The 16,682-nt window shown below is 39.8% G+C and overlaps 1 protein-coding gene across 1 annotated transcript in view; it reads right to left on the bottom strand.

The window, feature by feature from the left end:
• Positions 1–16,682, bottom strand: part of LOC135217203 (terminal nucleotidyltransferase 4A-like) — an 82,333-nt gene that overhangs the window by 14,766 nt on the left and 50,885 nt on the right. The window contains 1 exon segment of the mRNA XM_064252936.1: positions 4,378–4,524. Coding sequence (XP_064109006.1) covers positions 4,378–4,524 — 147 coding nt within the window.

Genomic DNA, 16,682 nt, shown 5'->3' with positions numbered 1-16,682 from the left:
GCAGCTGAAGGTACTACCATCTTTGCTGGATACCATCCTGGAGCAAATGTAGAACCAATAGAACCCTATTCAGCACAAGACACTGCATGGCTAATTTCAAGGGCAATCATGCACACAACTGAGACCAGGCACATTGAAGTCATGGATGTCATTATTTCAAATGATCAAAATGATGTTCAAGCTATGGATATCAGTCCACTAGATCAGCAGGCTCCAGAATATGTTCAAGCCATGGATATCAACCAACCTGTAGTTCCTTCTGAATGACTGGAGCCAACTCTCACAGGATGTGTTGTTAAGTCAACAGCCAGGCAAGATCCAGAACAATCGGAACGTCAATGGAGTGGTAGTGGCAAACGCCATAACATACCTACCTGGGCAGCCTACAACTCACTCCTATCATCTGAAAAACCTTTGACAGAGGTCAGTGCCCTGCCTTTGATAGCTGCACCTGCCCATGAATGGCAAACACTAATCATAGTCTTGAAACACACACAAAAAATCAATTGCATGGTTATGGGACTTGACAGAAAAACAGTTATCACACTGGACATGGCCCTATATGAATGAGCCAAGCAGCTTGAGATGACAAGGGATGATTGAAAGGGCAAGTGGGTGCTCCGATTGAGTGAGATGCACACTGTGATGGCTGCACTGCAGGCAGCTGGGAATGCCATTGAAGACAGTGGGCTTGATGAAACTTGGAGTGAAGCTGACATTTATGGACCCAACATGAGACAGATCCTAGAAGGAAAGCATATGAAAAAAGCTTTGGAGGCACACATGACAACAGTCCAGGCCCTCTCTGATCTCTACGTGGAAAAATTCTTTGAAAATCATCCTAACCTGAAGGGGCCATGTGTACAGGCAGCGCAGCAGCTTGACCAAAGTTGTGTCCAACACTTGCAGCATGAGATGTTGAAAGGGCAATAAAATGTGCTTACTGTACTTGATTCCTAAAGGGTACTGAAAATGATGGCCGAGTTTGATAAGAAGATGAGCACACGCAGTCCACTATTCAAGTTTGTGCGGACTTACACGAGAACGGTATTACACAAATACATTTATCCGTGCCATTCGTGATGGTCTTTGGGAGCTGCATCTTTCATCCCTTGATGCTCTGTGCAAGTAGTTCTTCGCTTATGATAAGCAGAAGTATGCCAGGCTGGTTCCACTTTACCTTGCAGAGATGACAGCCCTTCAAATCAAAGACCCACACATACATAGAGTTTATGGATGGAAACTATGTTGTCAACAAAAACCACATCCCTTTCTGTGCTATTGGGGTGGATCATGCCCTTGAACACATCAACCGCAGCATGAAAGTCACTGGGGGGCTTGTGGGCATAACACAGAATGCCAGTGCTCGGGAGAGATTCTTTCTTATAGCTCCAGATCTTAGTAGGCTTGCTGAAGAAGCACATCTGATGGCTGGCTCCCCAACAACTACACGTAGGCAACATCATGAACTTTCGCTGGCTGTCTGGACAAGACAAGAAGAGAACATTGCTCATCTCCGTGGTGTGTTCATATCATTCATTAATCCTATGAAGTATGAAGGTGAAGACTTGCCAAACATAATCACAAAGGTTGTGATGCCAGCAGAGGTGCAAGAAGATGTGTGCAACCAAGAAGATATTGGGTAGCACCAGTATGCCAAGTTTGTTGAGGAATAAGTCAAGACAAACAAGGTCAGTATCTGGGCCAGAATGAAGAAGGTGCAGTTGAAGACTTGGAAAATTGCAAGGAAGTCTGTGAAACACAAAGTAGCTGATCAGATAGTGGAGCTCAAGGATGACAGATCACTTTTTGCCTGTATGTTAATTGTTGCATGCTCACGACCTGAAATAAATCTCAAGGAATGTGTTGGTCAGCATGAGTTGACGTCTCTACCTCAAGCCTTGTTCACAGTGAGTGGTGAACTCCTACCATGCTCTGACAAAAGCAAGCTGATGACTGTACTTGAGGACCTGCCAAGAAAAATTAGTGTTGATCCGCAAGAAGAGAATAACACCAACAACAAAATTCCCTTGACACCAAGAACGGCAACTGTAATTGATGGAATGGCAATTGTTCAGGCCATGGGGAAGCCACCTTTAGTCAAAACCTGTGCTCAATGGGCTGACCACTTCATAACAACAATAGACAGCAAATGCAGAGAATATGATGAACTCCATTTAGTCTTTGACCGTTATGATCTTCCTACGTCACTGAGAGAGGCCACAAGAGAAAGACGACAGGGAAGTAAACCAGCAATTGCTTATCATGTCACAGACAATACACCAATTGGCAAGGTGTCAACAAAGCAGTTCTTGTCCAGTACAACAACTAGAGATGAACTGACAGTTTATCTTGCAAAGAAAGCTCTCCAGCACTTTGAGGGTAAGCCCAAGGTCTTCATAGTGACTTCACGAAAGGAGGTCCTCTCAAATTCTAAAGATGTTCACCATCTCCACAGCTCCCAAGAAGCTGACACAAGAATTATTCTGCACAGTCTGGATGCTGTTCGAAGGGGAGCAACTGAACTCTACATTCAATCACCTGACACTGATGTATTTGTCCTTGCAATCCACTGTTACCATCGGCTCTGTAGGAACACATACTTTGTCGTCACTGGTGTGGGGAACAAAAAGCGGATAATCTCACTAGAACCAAAAGTGAATGCGCTTGCTGCTGCAAAGACCGAAGCCTTACCTGGATTTCATGCCTTCTCTGAAGGTGACATTACAGGTAGATTTGCAGGCAAGGGGAAGTTGACCTGTTGGCAAGCACTTAGTAGATGCTCCATGGAAGTGGTATCCGCCTTTACTGCCTTAGGGAGGTCTGAGGAGCTGGACATCAATACTGAACGAGCCATCGAGACATTTGCTTGCCAGCTGCATGAGCCTGGTAGCACTTTGGTGGATGTTGGTGATCTCAGATGGAAGCTTTTAACCAAGAAACAATTGGAAGCTGAAAAATTACCTCCGACACGAGGAGCATTACATGAAGCTATTGCCCGAGCACATTACCAGGCCATGGTGTTGCATCAGTGTGATACTCTCACCCTCAGCTACCACCAGCAACAGCCTATGGGTGGAAGAAAGATGGGGATAAGCTCATAGCAGTACCATCGGTGGAGCCTCCAGCTCCTGCAACAGTCACACACCTCATTAAATGTGGGTGCAAGAAGACCAGCTGCACATCACACTGCTCCTGTCAGTCACAGGGTCTTAACTGCTCTGAGATGTGTTTGTGTGGCGCCGATGAGGAGGTGTGCAGTAATGTCAACCAAGCACTCTTAGGGATTGAAGAAGATGAAGAGGAAGAAGATCCTTCACTCTAACTGTGAACACAACCACTATCATGCACTAGTTGACAAGAACCAGGACGGAAAAAAACAAGAAATTTTTTATCTATAAAATGATCATTGTGTTTTTCTTAATTATTATATTATTTTAGCAATAAATGGTGTCTTAGCTTTGTACTACACAGAATGTAGTTTGTGATGATATAATAAATTTATTGAGCATGATTTGGATTGTAATTTGAATGTGTAAGAAACTTTACAAAATCGTCAAAAAAAAGGGCAACATCATTTTTTTGTGAGTTAAGCCTTTCCAAAACACAGTCCAACCAGTGGCCAAAAATTAACATTTGAAACTAACGGGACAACACTGGCCCCCCTCTGTTTACCGGTTTCCAGCTGGGGCCAAGTTATTTATCCTAATGTTAAGACCGAAGGTTTTTTTGCATACGAACAAATATAAAATAAAACACTTATCAGTAAACTTGGGAATTTTTGCTAAAACTTTTACATAACCTATCCAAGATTGCCCCTCTCTCCTCTTTTTTGAGAAGTTACATAAAACCTTAATAAATAAATGTTTACTTCACAGCAAACATTTTAAGAAAGAAATTCTCCGAAGGAAGTATCACCTACGAGCATACATACAGGCAACCGTTATTACACAGTTGGGTTAAGTAGATCATTAGGTGACTGGTTTCATATCATTCTGCTGGACATTTTTTCCCAGTATCCAGTTTCACCTTTTTTCACAGTCGAAAGGATTGTTTATGGTGTAGCTTCCCTCTGTAATAATAGTCTTTAATATTGCAACTTTTTAAGTAGATAAAGCCTCTTCGGTTAATTTTTATTATACTCAGGGGCAACTGACCATTAAGAAATTGACAACTGACTAAGTTTCTAACAGTATTAACAACTTACATGGAAGGTAAAATAATTAGAAAGTGGAACACTTCCTTGATTTAAGGATGATGTACTTTTTACCACCTGCACAGCATGAAGGACAAGAATGTACCTCCTTGACCAATACAGCTGGTGTCAGTATGTAAATCTGGAGTCAAACACTAAGAGCTACATAAAATATTAATTACCTGAGTTAAGACAATGTAAGCATACTCAAATGCCTGCTTGACTTGAAGGACACCGTAAGAAGAGCGACCTATGTCATTGCCTGGTATCAAAGGATCCTCTATGCAAAGCACAGAAGGGCGGTGGCCCTCTGGCATGTCCTTTTGCACCTGCAATATTAAAATGAAATCAAAATAAAGTGTGACTACAAAAACCAGAAATTTTCAATACCAAAATATTTCATGCTAACTCTCTCTACTTATAATATAATTAACTCAACTGAATGGTTAATAAAATCCAAAATAATTCAAACCATTTTTTAGAAAGAAGACAGCAGCGATTAGCCAGTACTCGACATGTGCTTACATATAGGATTCTCTAACAATTACCTGGTTCATTGTGTATTCTAAAAAAAAAAATTAATGCAAATAAATAAAAAAAATACTCTTTAGACATTACTGAAGTTGAGAACTATTTTAAGTACTGAGTTTGAATGAAAATGAACAAAAAATAATCAACTCTTGTTATCAAAATTGATTATCAAAATTTAATGTTAAAACACCTACTCAAAAGAAATTTTTTTTAATCAATATGTATTTTTCATAACTAACAAACCTGAGGTCTTAACATTAGGATAATACTAGCACCAAGCTGGAAACTGGTAGAACTAATAAAAACTTGTGTGATCCAGGGACTATTGGCATCTGTAACAGGTCACAGGGTATTGCAGTTCCCAGAATACCCCTGGCATCCCGTGACCTATCAGTTACTCTTCCAACCCAGTTTAAGACTGTTAGTTCGAGGTGGGTCTTATTTGTTAAGACCTCAGGTTTGTTCGTTATGAAAAATACAAATCTATTATAAAATTTGTCATTTGTTCATAAATGAAACAAACCTTCGCTCTTAACATTAGGATATACTTACATATTGGTGGGAGGTAAGTCTCTATAACTGACTGGGAGTTTGCCACCTATATACATTTCCAAATATAAATGTATTCTACGACAATGGACTATAACATCCGAACCAAAGCTATATGAGAATCTATTGGTTTGCCTCTCTGGGTGTTTCATACAATGCCATAGATTATAGCATTACAGAAGGTGGAGAACTATCCATTCTCATATGATACTCCAGTCCCTGTACATGGATCTATTATTACCCCACTCTCTTCCTATTACTGAGAGGCGTGTGTTACTACTGAAAAGTACCTTATGCTCTGGATTATCTTTACAGTATGGCTGTCTCCCTCACCTGTATCTAGTCTGTTCCAGCTCATGATGGTACTCTCCCTCTTACTACCTATAGGTAAAGGAGTAGCTAGAAAAAAGTAGTAAAGAAGGAAGACCAGTCATCTCATTTATTCTACTTTCATACCTTCATCTTAGACTACACACTAACTGAACTGCCAGGGGTACTGGATGAGCTATACCACTTGCTGGGCAGCCACCATTGGACCTAAGGAAAAAGTGTCCAAGGAGCTATGGGCAACATTTTTTAACCTCTTCATTACCGAAAGTTTGTTTGGAGGTAGGTGGGTACCACCATTCAAGTCTACTACACCGCACCGGGTGCATAAAGGTGGTACGCATAGTACCACCAAAACTCCTCTTTTCAGATAGGGACTTCCAATCATTCTGTAATTTCGGTTTGAAGAGTTTGGAGCAAAATAAACAGTATGACACGATGCCAGACGTATGATGAACCCCAAAAAATATTATTACTGCTTATAGTAGTGTGTAGGTGACAGATGAACTGCGTCTCAACAAAAAATCACAAAACCAGACAAGCGTAAACATGTAATAACTTCTACCCAAGTATAAAAACAGTTGTATCATCATTTACTGTATTTATTTATTCACTTATTACATTTTACAAATAAAAGATATGAACACCAGAGATAATTGAAGGTAAAAATAACAAAAGTCTTATAGTAAAAACTTCATATATAAAAAACCAAACCAGAGAAAAAGCGAAAAAAAGCGATTTTTTCTGAGGACAAGAAACTTGAAAAATTAGTTTAGATACCCCTGATGCCCCTAAAGTTGTTTTCTGTGATGAAACTAATCTTAAAAAACGTAGAAAATTACATAGACCAATTTTTGAAAGATATACTATAAAATTTGCGATTTCCATATTTATTGGCGGGGCTTTCGCTTTAGTTTTTGCTCTTTTTTTTGTTATTGTGCTTATTTACTGTTCTATTTTGATAATACTTTATGTGCATGTTCCAGGTGCGATATACCAACATTCTGTAAGACCGAATTTCTATTCAAGACTGTAGTTTTCTCACTGACCACCAGTGTCCCTTGTACAAGGGACACTGAGTTTCTCATTTTTTTTCATAAAATCATTTATTTTCCCTGTAGGATGATAAAACTAACAGAGAATATGCGTTATTATAGTGGTAATAATACCTGATAATTTAATTAGCCTGTCTTGATTAGTGTATTTTTGGCAAATATTTTTACGATCGACACCCCTCCAAACTCGAGTCACTACCGAGAGATTCAGTTCGGCAGCAAACGCAATGTTTACATTCTGCTCACCCACCCGGTAAAGAAGGGGTTAAATAAAATAAGTGAAAGTTGTTTGGCATTGCCAAATACCAGCTTTCAAAATCCTCTCCAGACATATTTTTCTTAAATGCCAAAGAAGCACTCAAGCACCTGATGTAATGAGCTCTAGCTCTCTCCAGACTATTTGACCCTCCATCTCCTGTCATTCCTGATCGTTTCTCTCAACCAAAACGATATTGTATTCTTGGACACTTCCTTCTTGTTCCGTCCTGTACTCACAAAAAGCCTTCGGCACCGGCCTGAGATGCCGCATGCTTCTTAAGTATGCTCGTGGTACTCTGATGGCATAGCAGCATTTCTTCAGGGTCATCATCCACAAATTCTCCTAGAGAAGGTATTGAAAAGGAGTCAAATCTGCCATCCAATAGTGATGGGGTTTGAATTTTGGCTACAAATTCTGGGATAAATTCGAATACCATAGATTTCCAACCTCTTGAATGCTTCACCACATATGGCAGACCATGCAGCTCCCCCACCATTTTGGTTGAGGCTAGAGCAAATAGCAAGACTGCCTTCAGGGTCAAGCTTCTATCTGTGGACTATCACAATGGCTCATATGGGGGTTTTGTAAGGCTGCTCAGTACCATGGTTAAATCCTACCAATTTGGAGCTTTTAGTTCCTTCAGGGAACAGGACTGCTCAAAACTCTTCATTAACTTAGCCATTTCCCATAAAGAAGAAATGTCCACGCCTTCCATCCGCAGAACTAAAGCTAGTGCAGCCCTGTATCCCTTTACAGCAGATACTGACATATGTCTTTCTGTTCCGAGATACATCAGAAAGTCCGCCGACTGCTGAATAGTAGTTTTGAATGGAGACAGGTTCACTCTATGACACCAATCACAGTACATGGACCATTTTCCTTGGTACACAGCTGCCGTTGATCTTCTGATATTTCCTGCCATCTGTGTTGCTGCTTTCTGAGAAAAGCCTCTAGCTTGTAGGAGATACTTGACAGTCTCCACCCGTGAAGTGAAAGGGACTGCACCGACTGGTGGTACCTCTCCACTTGTGGTTGACACAGTAGGTTGTTCCATGGAGGTAACACTCGGCACATCTATTAGAAGTTCCAACAGGTTTGGAAACCATTCTGCCTTAGGTCATAATGGGGCTACCAAAGCTATCTTGAGCTGAGACCGCATTACCTTGCTCAGAACCTGACGGATTAGGCAAAAGGGAGGGAATGTGTACACGTCCACATTGTCCCAAGGGTGTTGAAGCGCATCTTCTGCTACTGCCTCTGCGTCCATGACTACTGGACAATACATTTCCAACTTTTTGTTGTACCTGGTTGAGAATAGGTCTATGATTGGCCTTTCTTGCAAGATGAACATTCTGTCCACTATTTCCTGATGCAAGGACCACTCTGTTCCTAGAGTCTGGTTCCTGCAGCTCAATTTGTCAGCAACTATGTTTCTTCTCCCTCGAATATATCTAGCCCTGATGTCTACTAAGTTCTCTACAGCCCACTGTAAATAACAAAATGCTAGGCCTCCTTGCTTGTTTATGTAGGCTACTACTGTGTGTTGTCCGACATCAATACCACTGATTGCTCCTTCACCCTCTCCCGGAATTCCTGTAGTGCCAGAAAGGCTGCTTTTAACTCTAGCATGTTTATATGGAGTTCTCTGTCCTTGCGATTCCAATTCCCCAAAATCATCAGTTCCTCCATGTGCATGCCCCAACCTTCGAGTGACGCATCCAAGAACAGCAGGAGATCCAGAATGTTGCTGAAGGGGAACTCCCACTGTCAGATTGTTGTCCTGCACCCACCACACTAGGTCTTTCCTCACCTCTGTCAACAAGGGAATGTGCTCATATGGGTGATCTACAGTTGGTGACCAAAACTCCTTCATCCTCCATTATAATGACCGAAGGTGTAGTCTCCCATGTGGCCACCAGCTTCTCCAAGGAACTTACGATTCCCAGGACTACTTGCCACTGTTTTGCTAGCTGTGCTTGTTTCCCCAGAAAAGCATTCACCACTTGTTTGCATTTCTCTACCCTCTGGTCTGCTGGGAACACTGGCTTTTACTGTGTCTATAATTATACCCAGATACACCAGCCTCTGACTGGGATCCAAACTTGACTTCTCCTGATTTATCACAATGCCTAGGCTGTGACAAAACTGTAGAAGGGTATCCCTGTCCCGAAATAATTTTTTTGGGGACTTTGCTATCACTAGCCAGTTTTCTAGGTATCTTATTAAGCCTGATCCCCTGAGCATGTGCCCATGTTGACACGAGAGTGAATACCCTTGTAAATACTTGGGGAGACGTTGACAATCCGAAGCACAGGACACTGAATTGGAAAACTTTCCCTGAAAGACTGAAGTGGAGAAATTTCCTGGAAGACTGATGGATTGGGATCTGAAAGCATCCTTAAGTCTATTGTCAGCATAAAATCCTTGTCCCCAAATGCTGCTAGAACTGTCTTTGGGGGGTCTCCATTTTGAATCTGGTTTTCCTTATGAACAGATTCAATGCTGACAGATCTATAACTGTCCTCCAATCTCCATTGGCTTTGGGGACAAGGAAAATATGGCTGTAAAACCCCCTTGACGGAAGTGATACTTCTACAGCTCCCTTCTCCATCATCATCTTCACTTCTAAGTACACCCACCACCCACTGCTCCACTCCAAATTTCTGCACTACACCCTCCAATGATTTGCCAGGCATCCCCCCACTGGTGTGATTGAGTGGCGAGAGGCACCCATCCTATCGTCTCGAACCTCTCCCCCTGCCCCTATTACCCCTTTCTTCTGCTGGGTCTATTGTGAAAGGGCCGATGAGCTAAATTCTTATTTGGGGAAGAGGGTCTTGTTGATCTATTGGAGGGATTTAGACTCATTGGTCTCTCTTGAGGTAATTGTTGATGATGTTGCCTTACCTCATTACAATTAGCCTGGCTTCCAGATGCTTTATTAACTGCCTGCTGGACTAATCTGTCAATAGTATCGATTCTTCTATCAATACCAGCTTCTAGTATACCCTTTGGCAACAGCAATTGCAACTCTAGGATGTCCCCATTCCAAATTGGGGATCCAAATCAATAGTGCGGCTTAATCTAGCCAATGCTGTATCTCTCCTCATAAACAGGATATCAGCCCATACATTGGTACTCAAATTTGTCAAGTACACAATTGCTTTTGAACCATATTGAAGCATCTGAAAAACATTGTCTCATCCACTAATTTCCTTGTTGATTCTGAGAATGCAATTTTTGCTACTGCTGTTCGCCAAAGGTCTAACCAAGAAGCAGTATGAAAGATAGACAAAGCCGTTGCTTCCAACGTAGCAGCCTCCTGACAAGTCATCGATGGGCATTCCATCTTAACTTGATCCAAGGTTAATCCAGCTTTTAACCTTACCACATCTGAGTGTATTTGCCTTGATAGTAATGGAACCACAGGTATCACATAATAGTTCCTATGTCTCAGCAATGGCAGGGGAATGAACTTAACCCTCTTACGCCGAAGCGGTAAAAAAAAAATTCTCCCCCGTGTGCCGGAGGTGTTTCAGAGTGAGCGCGGAAGCGGAAAAAATATTTTTTTCAAAAAATCACAGCGCGCTTAGTTTTCAAGATTAAGAGTTCATTTTTGGCTCCTTTTTTTGTCATCGGCTGAAGTTTAGTATGCAACCATCAGAAATGAAAATAATTATTATCATATATAAATAATGCTAAAGTGGGCGCTGAAAGTCTTTGCACCCCTGAAGGCTGCGTAAAGACTTTCAGCGTCTTAAAGAATCCTCCATATCAGTCACGGAAAATGCCTGAGAGAAAAAATGACTAATTGGCACCTTTTATTGTTTCCACTGTGTCCTTGATTAAGGAAACAATAACTGATCAGTAGCTCATTAGCCGTGGTGTAAGTCGGTTTTTTTGCTGGCACTCCTGTCAGGATTTGTTCGTCTCGTGGTGTTGCCCTTGTGTTGCCAATCCCTGTGCCTTTATGCGTAATGGTGGGTCCTTATACTTCTAGGGATGATCGTGTAAGGGTCATTCAGTGTTTTGAATTAGGGTTAAATACCGCTGAAATTGTGCGGCAGACGGATTTGAAGCGTCGAACAGTTCAGAACATTGTTGCGCGGTACAAGGCGCAAGGGAAGGAAGAGGTACCTCTTCCTGCCAAGAAGTCTGGGAGACCCCCGTTGCTGTCTGAACTATCTATTTCGCTACTGAGAAGGGAAGCAGAGCTTAATCCTTCACACGCCGCTCGTCAATTCAGGGAAGAAAACCCTGAAATTTTAGGAAAGTGTAAAGTACGTACTTTACAGACGTACTTGTCATGCAAGTTGGGATTCAAGAGTGTTGTGGCTCCTAAGAAGAGCAAGCTAACTGAAACGCCCCATAATTAAGAAACGAAAGTTTTTTTTTTTCATAGATTTGGTAAATGGGACGTTAATAACTGGAAAAAGTGTTGTTCACTGACGAATCCACTTCCATTGCTCGGCAAGCACCTCAACGAAAGTTTGGCGAAGTCCCCGCCTTAACAAGTGCAGTGACAAAACTTATTCGTCCTCGTGAAAAGTTTCCCAAAACTTTGATGGTATGGGGTTCTATGGGTTATGAGGGAGTTGGGGAATTGTGTATATTTGAAAAAATAATGACGATGTGAACCAGCACATTTATTACGTTGTGCTAAATGAATATTTAGAGGGGAGCTTTGAGAAGACAGGTGCTTCAATTCTTCAGCAAGACGGCGCACGGTGCCACACAACGCCATTGATTAGGAACTGGTTGCAGGATTGTGGTGTGGAGCTTTTAAGTGACTGGCCCCCTAATTCCCCTGATTTTAGTCCCATAGAAAATCTGTGGTCGATCATTAAAAAACGTTTGCAGAAGGTTGACTGCTCCAATATCGAGAAACTCAAAGCCGCCATCACGCTGCTTGGAACAGTATCGAACCAGAGATCTGTCAGCACCTCATTGAAAGTGTGTCCCCGACGGCTGAAGGCAGCTAAAGAGAACAAATTTGGTGCTACCAAATACTAGAAAGTCTAAGTAAACTGACACCCATTTCCACAATATATTTTACTAAATTTTTGCATTCCTTTACAGGTCGAAGAAGGTGCGCGTGTGTATGCGTTTGCCTAAATTGCACTGGGGTGTAAAGACTTTCGGCGCCTACTTTATATATGATAGCGCAAAAACGAAATTTCATATATAATTGTATTCAAATCGCGCTGTGCGCAAAACGGTTAAAGGTAACAAGTTACTTTTTTTTTTTTTGTAATGTACACTAAATTGCGATAATTTTGTATATAACACATTGTAAAACAATAAAAAGCAACACAGAGAAAATATTATCACAAAATAATGCATGAACTTTCGTAACGCGCGGACGTAAACAAATATTTTTTTCAAAAATTCACCATAAATCTAAATATTGTCCTAGAGACTTCCAATTTCTTTCAAAATGAAGACAAATGATATAATATTACTATACTGTAAGAGTATTAGCTTACAATTGCAGTTTTCGACCATATCTGACGAGTTTAAGTTGACCAAATGTTGAATTTTTTTATATATATATTTTTTATATGCAATTATTTCGGAAATAAGAAACGCTACAACCTTTCGAATATTTTTTTGTTTAATTCTACATAAAAATTGCGCACATTTTCTATATAAAACTCTATGAAATGCCTAATATGAACGGAGCAAATATTCCGAGAATGGTACGTACGCATTTCGGAGATTTGTGGCGGAGAATCCGCGCGCGGAGGGAAGGAAAGATTTTTTTTTAAATTCACCATAAATCTAAATATTTTGCTAGAGACTTCGAATTTGTTTCAAGATGAAGATAAATGACTGAATATTACTATAGACTGTAAAAGTTTTAGCTTACAATTGTGTTTTTCGACCATTTCGGTAGTCAAAGTTGACCGAACGTGGTTTTTTTTCTATTTATCGTGATTTATATGCAAATATTTTGAAAATGAGAAAAGCTACAACCTTCAATTATTTTTTGTTTTATTTTACATGAAATTGCGCACATTTTCATATATACAGGCAGTCCCCGGGTTACGACGGGGGTTCCGTTCTTGAGACGCGTCGTAAGCCGAAAATCGCGTAAGCCGGAACGACGCTTGGAAATATGTCTTAAACTAATAAAAAGTTTTATAAAAAACCTTACTTGTAATCCTTTGGTTACACTACATGTTGTTTCCTGTAGTTTTATGTACAACCTGGAGTTATTTTCATAAAGAATGCTGGTTCTTGAAGGTAAAAACTATTGTTAATCCTCTGGTGACACTACATTCTTGAAGTTTTATGTACAACCTGGAGTGATTTTGCCAAATCTTGAGGGCTACAAGAACAGCTGCTTACTATTTACGTATCATATAGACTAATTAAAGTAAACGTATCTTAAATAGGCTTATATATTAGTATCAACAAAACATTTCCTGCTATGAGTCAGAGGCCGTTTAATGAAACGAACACTTCTCTGTCCTATCTGTTCAGAAAATAAATGTTACGTCAATCCCCGAGACGGTGACCATTGTTGCCAAGGCGTCTCTCTCTCTCTCTCTCTCTCTCTCTCTCTGATCAAATTACACTGGAACTTTGACATACGATTGCCCTAATATACGAATGTTTTGAGATACAACAGAAAATTTGCGAAAATATAAGCTTTGATATACAACGAAATATTTGAGATACGATTTTGCGATGAGTGTTAGTTGTATAGGCGACCGATAAATGGCGTTCAGTCTGTTTGTTTGTTGGTGCTGCATGTTAACAAGTCGTTGTTTAGTTCGTTGTATTTGTGCCTATTTTTCGTGTTATTTTGTCTATTTTATTATTAACCATGGGTCTCAAAGCTAAAGACAAAGCAGGTGATAAGAAAAAACCCAAGAAAATGATTTCGATGGAAGCAAAACATGAAATTATAGCAAAGCATCCAAAGGATCACCATATTTATAAAACTACAAACTGATTAAAATAAAAAAATAAAAATTAGTTTAGCAATGTTATTTCATTTGTGTTTATTACATAGTTATTAGTGACATACGTAAATAAAAAGAGAACAAATCGTTCCCTGCCACCCTTCCCTACCTCTTCCCCTGCTGGCCTCACGTCATCTTTCGTTGTGGTAAGTAAAATTCCTTTCTTTTTTTTAATTGAAGATTTATTAACATTATTAATCATTTTAATCACATTGCTATGTTATTTTATCATTATGTGTGTTATTACTAGTTTATTTGTGTATAAATTGTGTATATTATATGTAATTTAGCTGTGTTTAGGTGTGGTTTCATACCGCTAGAACGGATTAATACATATTACATTATTTTAAATGGAAAAATGCTTTGAGATACAACTGTTTTGATATACGACGATGGTAACGGAACAAATTAAATTCGTATGTTTCAAGGTTCCAGTGTACTGGATAATGTCTCTCTTTGGATACTTCGATTTTGCCAAATCTTGAGGGCTACAAGAACAGTTGATTACTATTACGTATCATATAGACTAATTAAAGTAAACGTATCTTTAAATAGGCTTATATTATTAGTATCAACAAAACATTTACTGGCATGAGTCAGAGGCCGTTTAACGAAACGAACACTTCTCTGTCCTTACTCGGAGCGTCGGAAGACGCCTCTCTCTCTCTCTCTCTCTCTCTCTCTCTCTCTCTCTCTCTCTCCTCTCTCTCTCTCTCTCTCTCTCTCTCTCTCTCTCTCTCTATCTCTCCCTCTCTTCTCCTCTCTTCTTCTCTCTCTTCTCTCTCTCTCTCTCTCTACTCCTCTCTCTCATTGTAATCTAACCAGAAACTTCGTTTTGTTATTATTACTGGAAACAAGCAATGATTTTTTTCATTATTTGTGCTTTTGGACTGTTATATGTAAACTTTGCGCACCGCAAGCTAGTATGTATTCATTCGCTCGGAAACTAGTTCCGCATATGAGGCGTCACTAAAAAACATAGAAAAATACGACATAAAAAGTGTCGAAAATCATCATAACCTCAAATTTTGTTGTAATCTAACCAGAAACTTATTTTTATTTTTAATTATACTGTGCTAAACTATAAAGGAGTTTTATCATAGTATGAGGTTTTTTAAAAAGCGTCGTTAACTCGGAGCGTCGGAAGCGTCAGCGTTGTAACCTCGGAACAAGCGTCGTAACCCAGGACGGATTTTTCCATTGAATATTTAAGAAAAAGCGTTGTAACCTCGGAACGTCGTAAGCCGGAACCGTCGTAACCCGGGGACCGCCTTAAAACTTTATGTAACGGCTAATTTAAAATGGTGCAAACATTACCACAATCGCACGTATGATTTTTTCGGAAGAGTTACCGCGCGGACGTAAAGAAAATGTTATTTTTTTCATAAATTCACCATAAATCGAAATACGTATTGTGCTAGAGACTTCCAATTAGTTGCAAAATGAAGATAAATGCTTGAATATTACTAGAATATAAGCGTTTTAGCTTACAATTGTGTTTTTCGACCATTTCGGTAGAGTCAAAGTTGACCGAAGGTTGAAATTTTGGCAATTATCGTTATTTATATGAAAATATCTCAAAACTGATAAAAGCTACAACCATGGGTTGTTTTTAGTTGTATTGTGCATAAAATTGCGCACATTTCCATACATAAAACTTTATATAATGGCTAATTTTAAAATGGTGCAAACATTACCACAATCACATGTATGATTTTTTTCGGAAGAGTTACCGCGCGGACGTAAGGAAAAATTTTTTTCATAAATTCACCATAAATCGGAATATTGTGCTAGAGACTTCCAATTAGTTTCAAAATTAAGGTAAATGATTGAATATTACTAAAATAGAGTTTTAGCTTACAATTGCGTTGTTTTTAACACCATTCGGTAGAGTCAAAAGTTTGACCGAAGGTTGAAATTTTTGGCAATTATCGTTATTTATATGAAATATCTCAAAACTGATAAAAGCTACAATCATGAGTATTTCATTGTTGTATTCTACATAAAAGTGCGCACATTTTCATATATAATACTTCATGTAACGGCTAATTTACAATGGTACAAAAATTATGTCAAAGTGACGAAATAATTTCCGAGATGTGTCACAGATAAGAAAGAAATTCACGCTTGTGCGCCTGCGTAACGATTGTAAACAAAACAACACCTTGATCTGTGAACTCCCAGCATCCCCCAAGGCGCGTGATTCAAAAGTTTTAGGCTGGTAAGCCTATAAGTATTTTTCCGTGAATTTTTAAAAAAACTTTTGTATGTCGACGTAAAATACGTCCAGTCGGCACCAGAGACAAAAAATGTAGACGTAAAATACGTCCAGTCGGCGTTTAAGGGTTAAATGATCTCTCTGATCTTAAAGAATTATCCCTTCCAGCAATCTGTGCATTAACATGCTGTAACACAGACTCCGCATGACTTGAGCAAGGTAATTCATACAACACCTTAGTATCCTTTTTCAGTCCTAATAGCACATCAATTCCCGTAGGAAGTATACTGGCAGGTGCTCCAGGCCTCCTTGAGAGATTGTTGAATTTATGAATCAAGTCAATCACCTCTGCATACAAAGCCAGAAACACTTAGTTTTCCCCTTCCTCCATTCCAACATAGTATTCTGTTCGGCCGCAGGAGAAGTTAGTTCACTCCCATCCTCTGACCAACGTTCGGGTGCGTCATGGCCGTCCGATCCTACGACTGTGGCATCTTTGATCTCTGACAACCGATGTTAGCTCGATCTTGAATAGCCACTAGGAGAACGTGACTGCCTAACTGCTTCTATGCTTGCG

Source organism: Macrobrachium nipponense, chromosome 7 (genome assembly GCF_015104395.2).
Source record: "Macrobrachium nipponense isolate FS-2020 chromosome 7, ASM1510439v2, whole genome shotgun sequence".
NCBI lineage: Eukaryota > Metazoa > Arthropoda > Malacostraca > Decapoda > Palaemonidae > Macrobrachium > Macrobrachium nipponense.
This window is presented reverse-complemented; position numbering and strand designations above follow the sequence as displayed.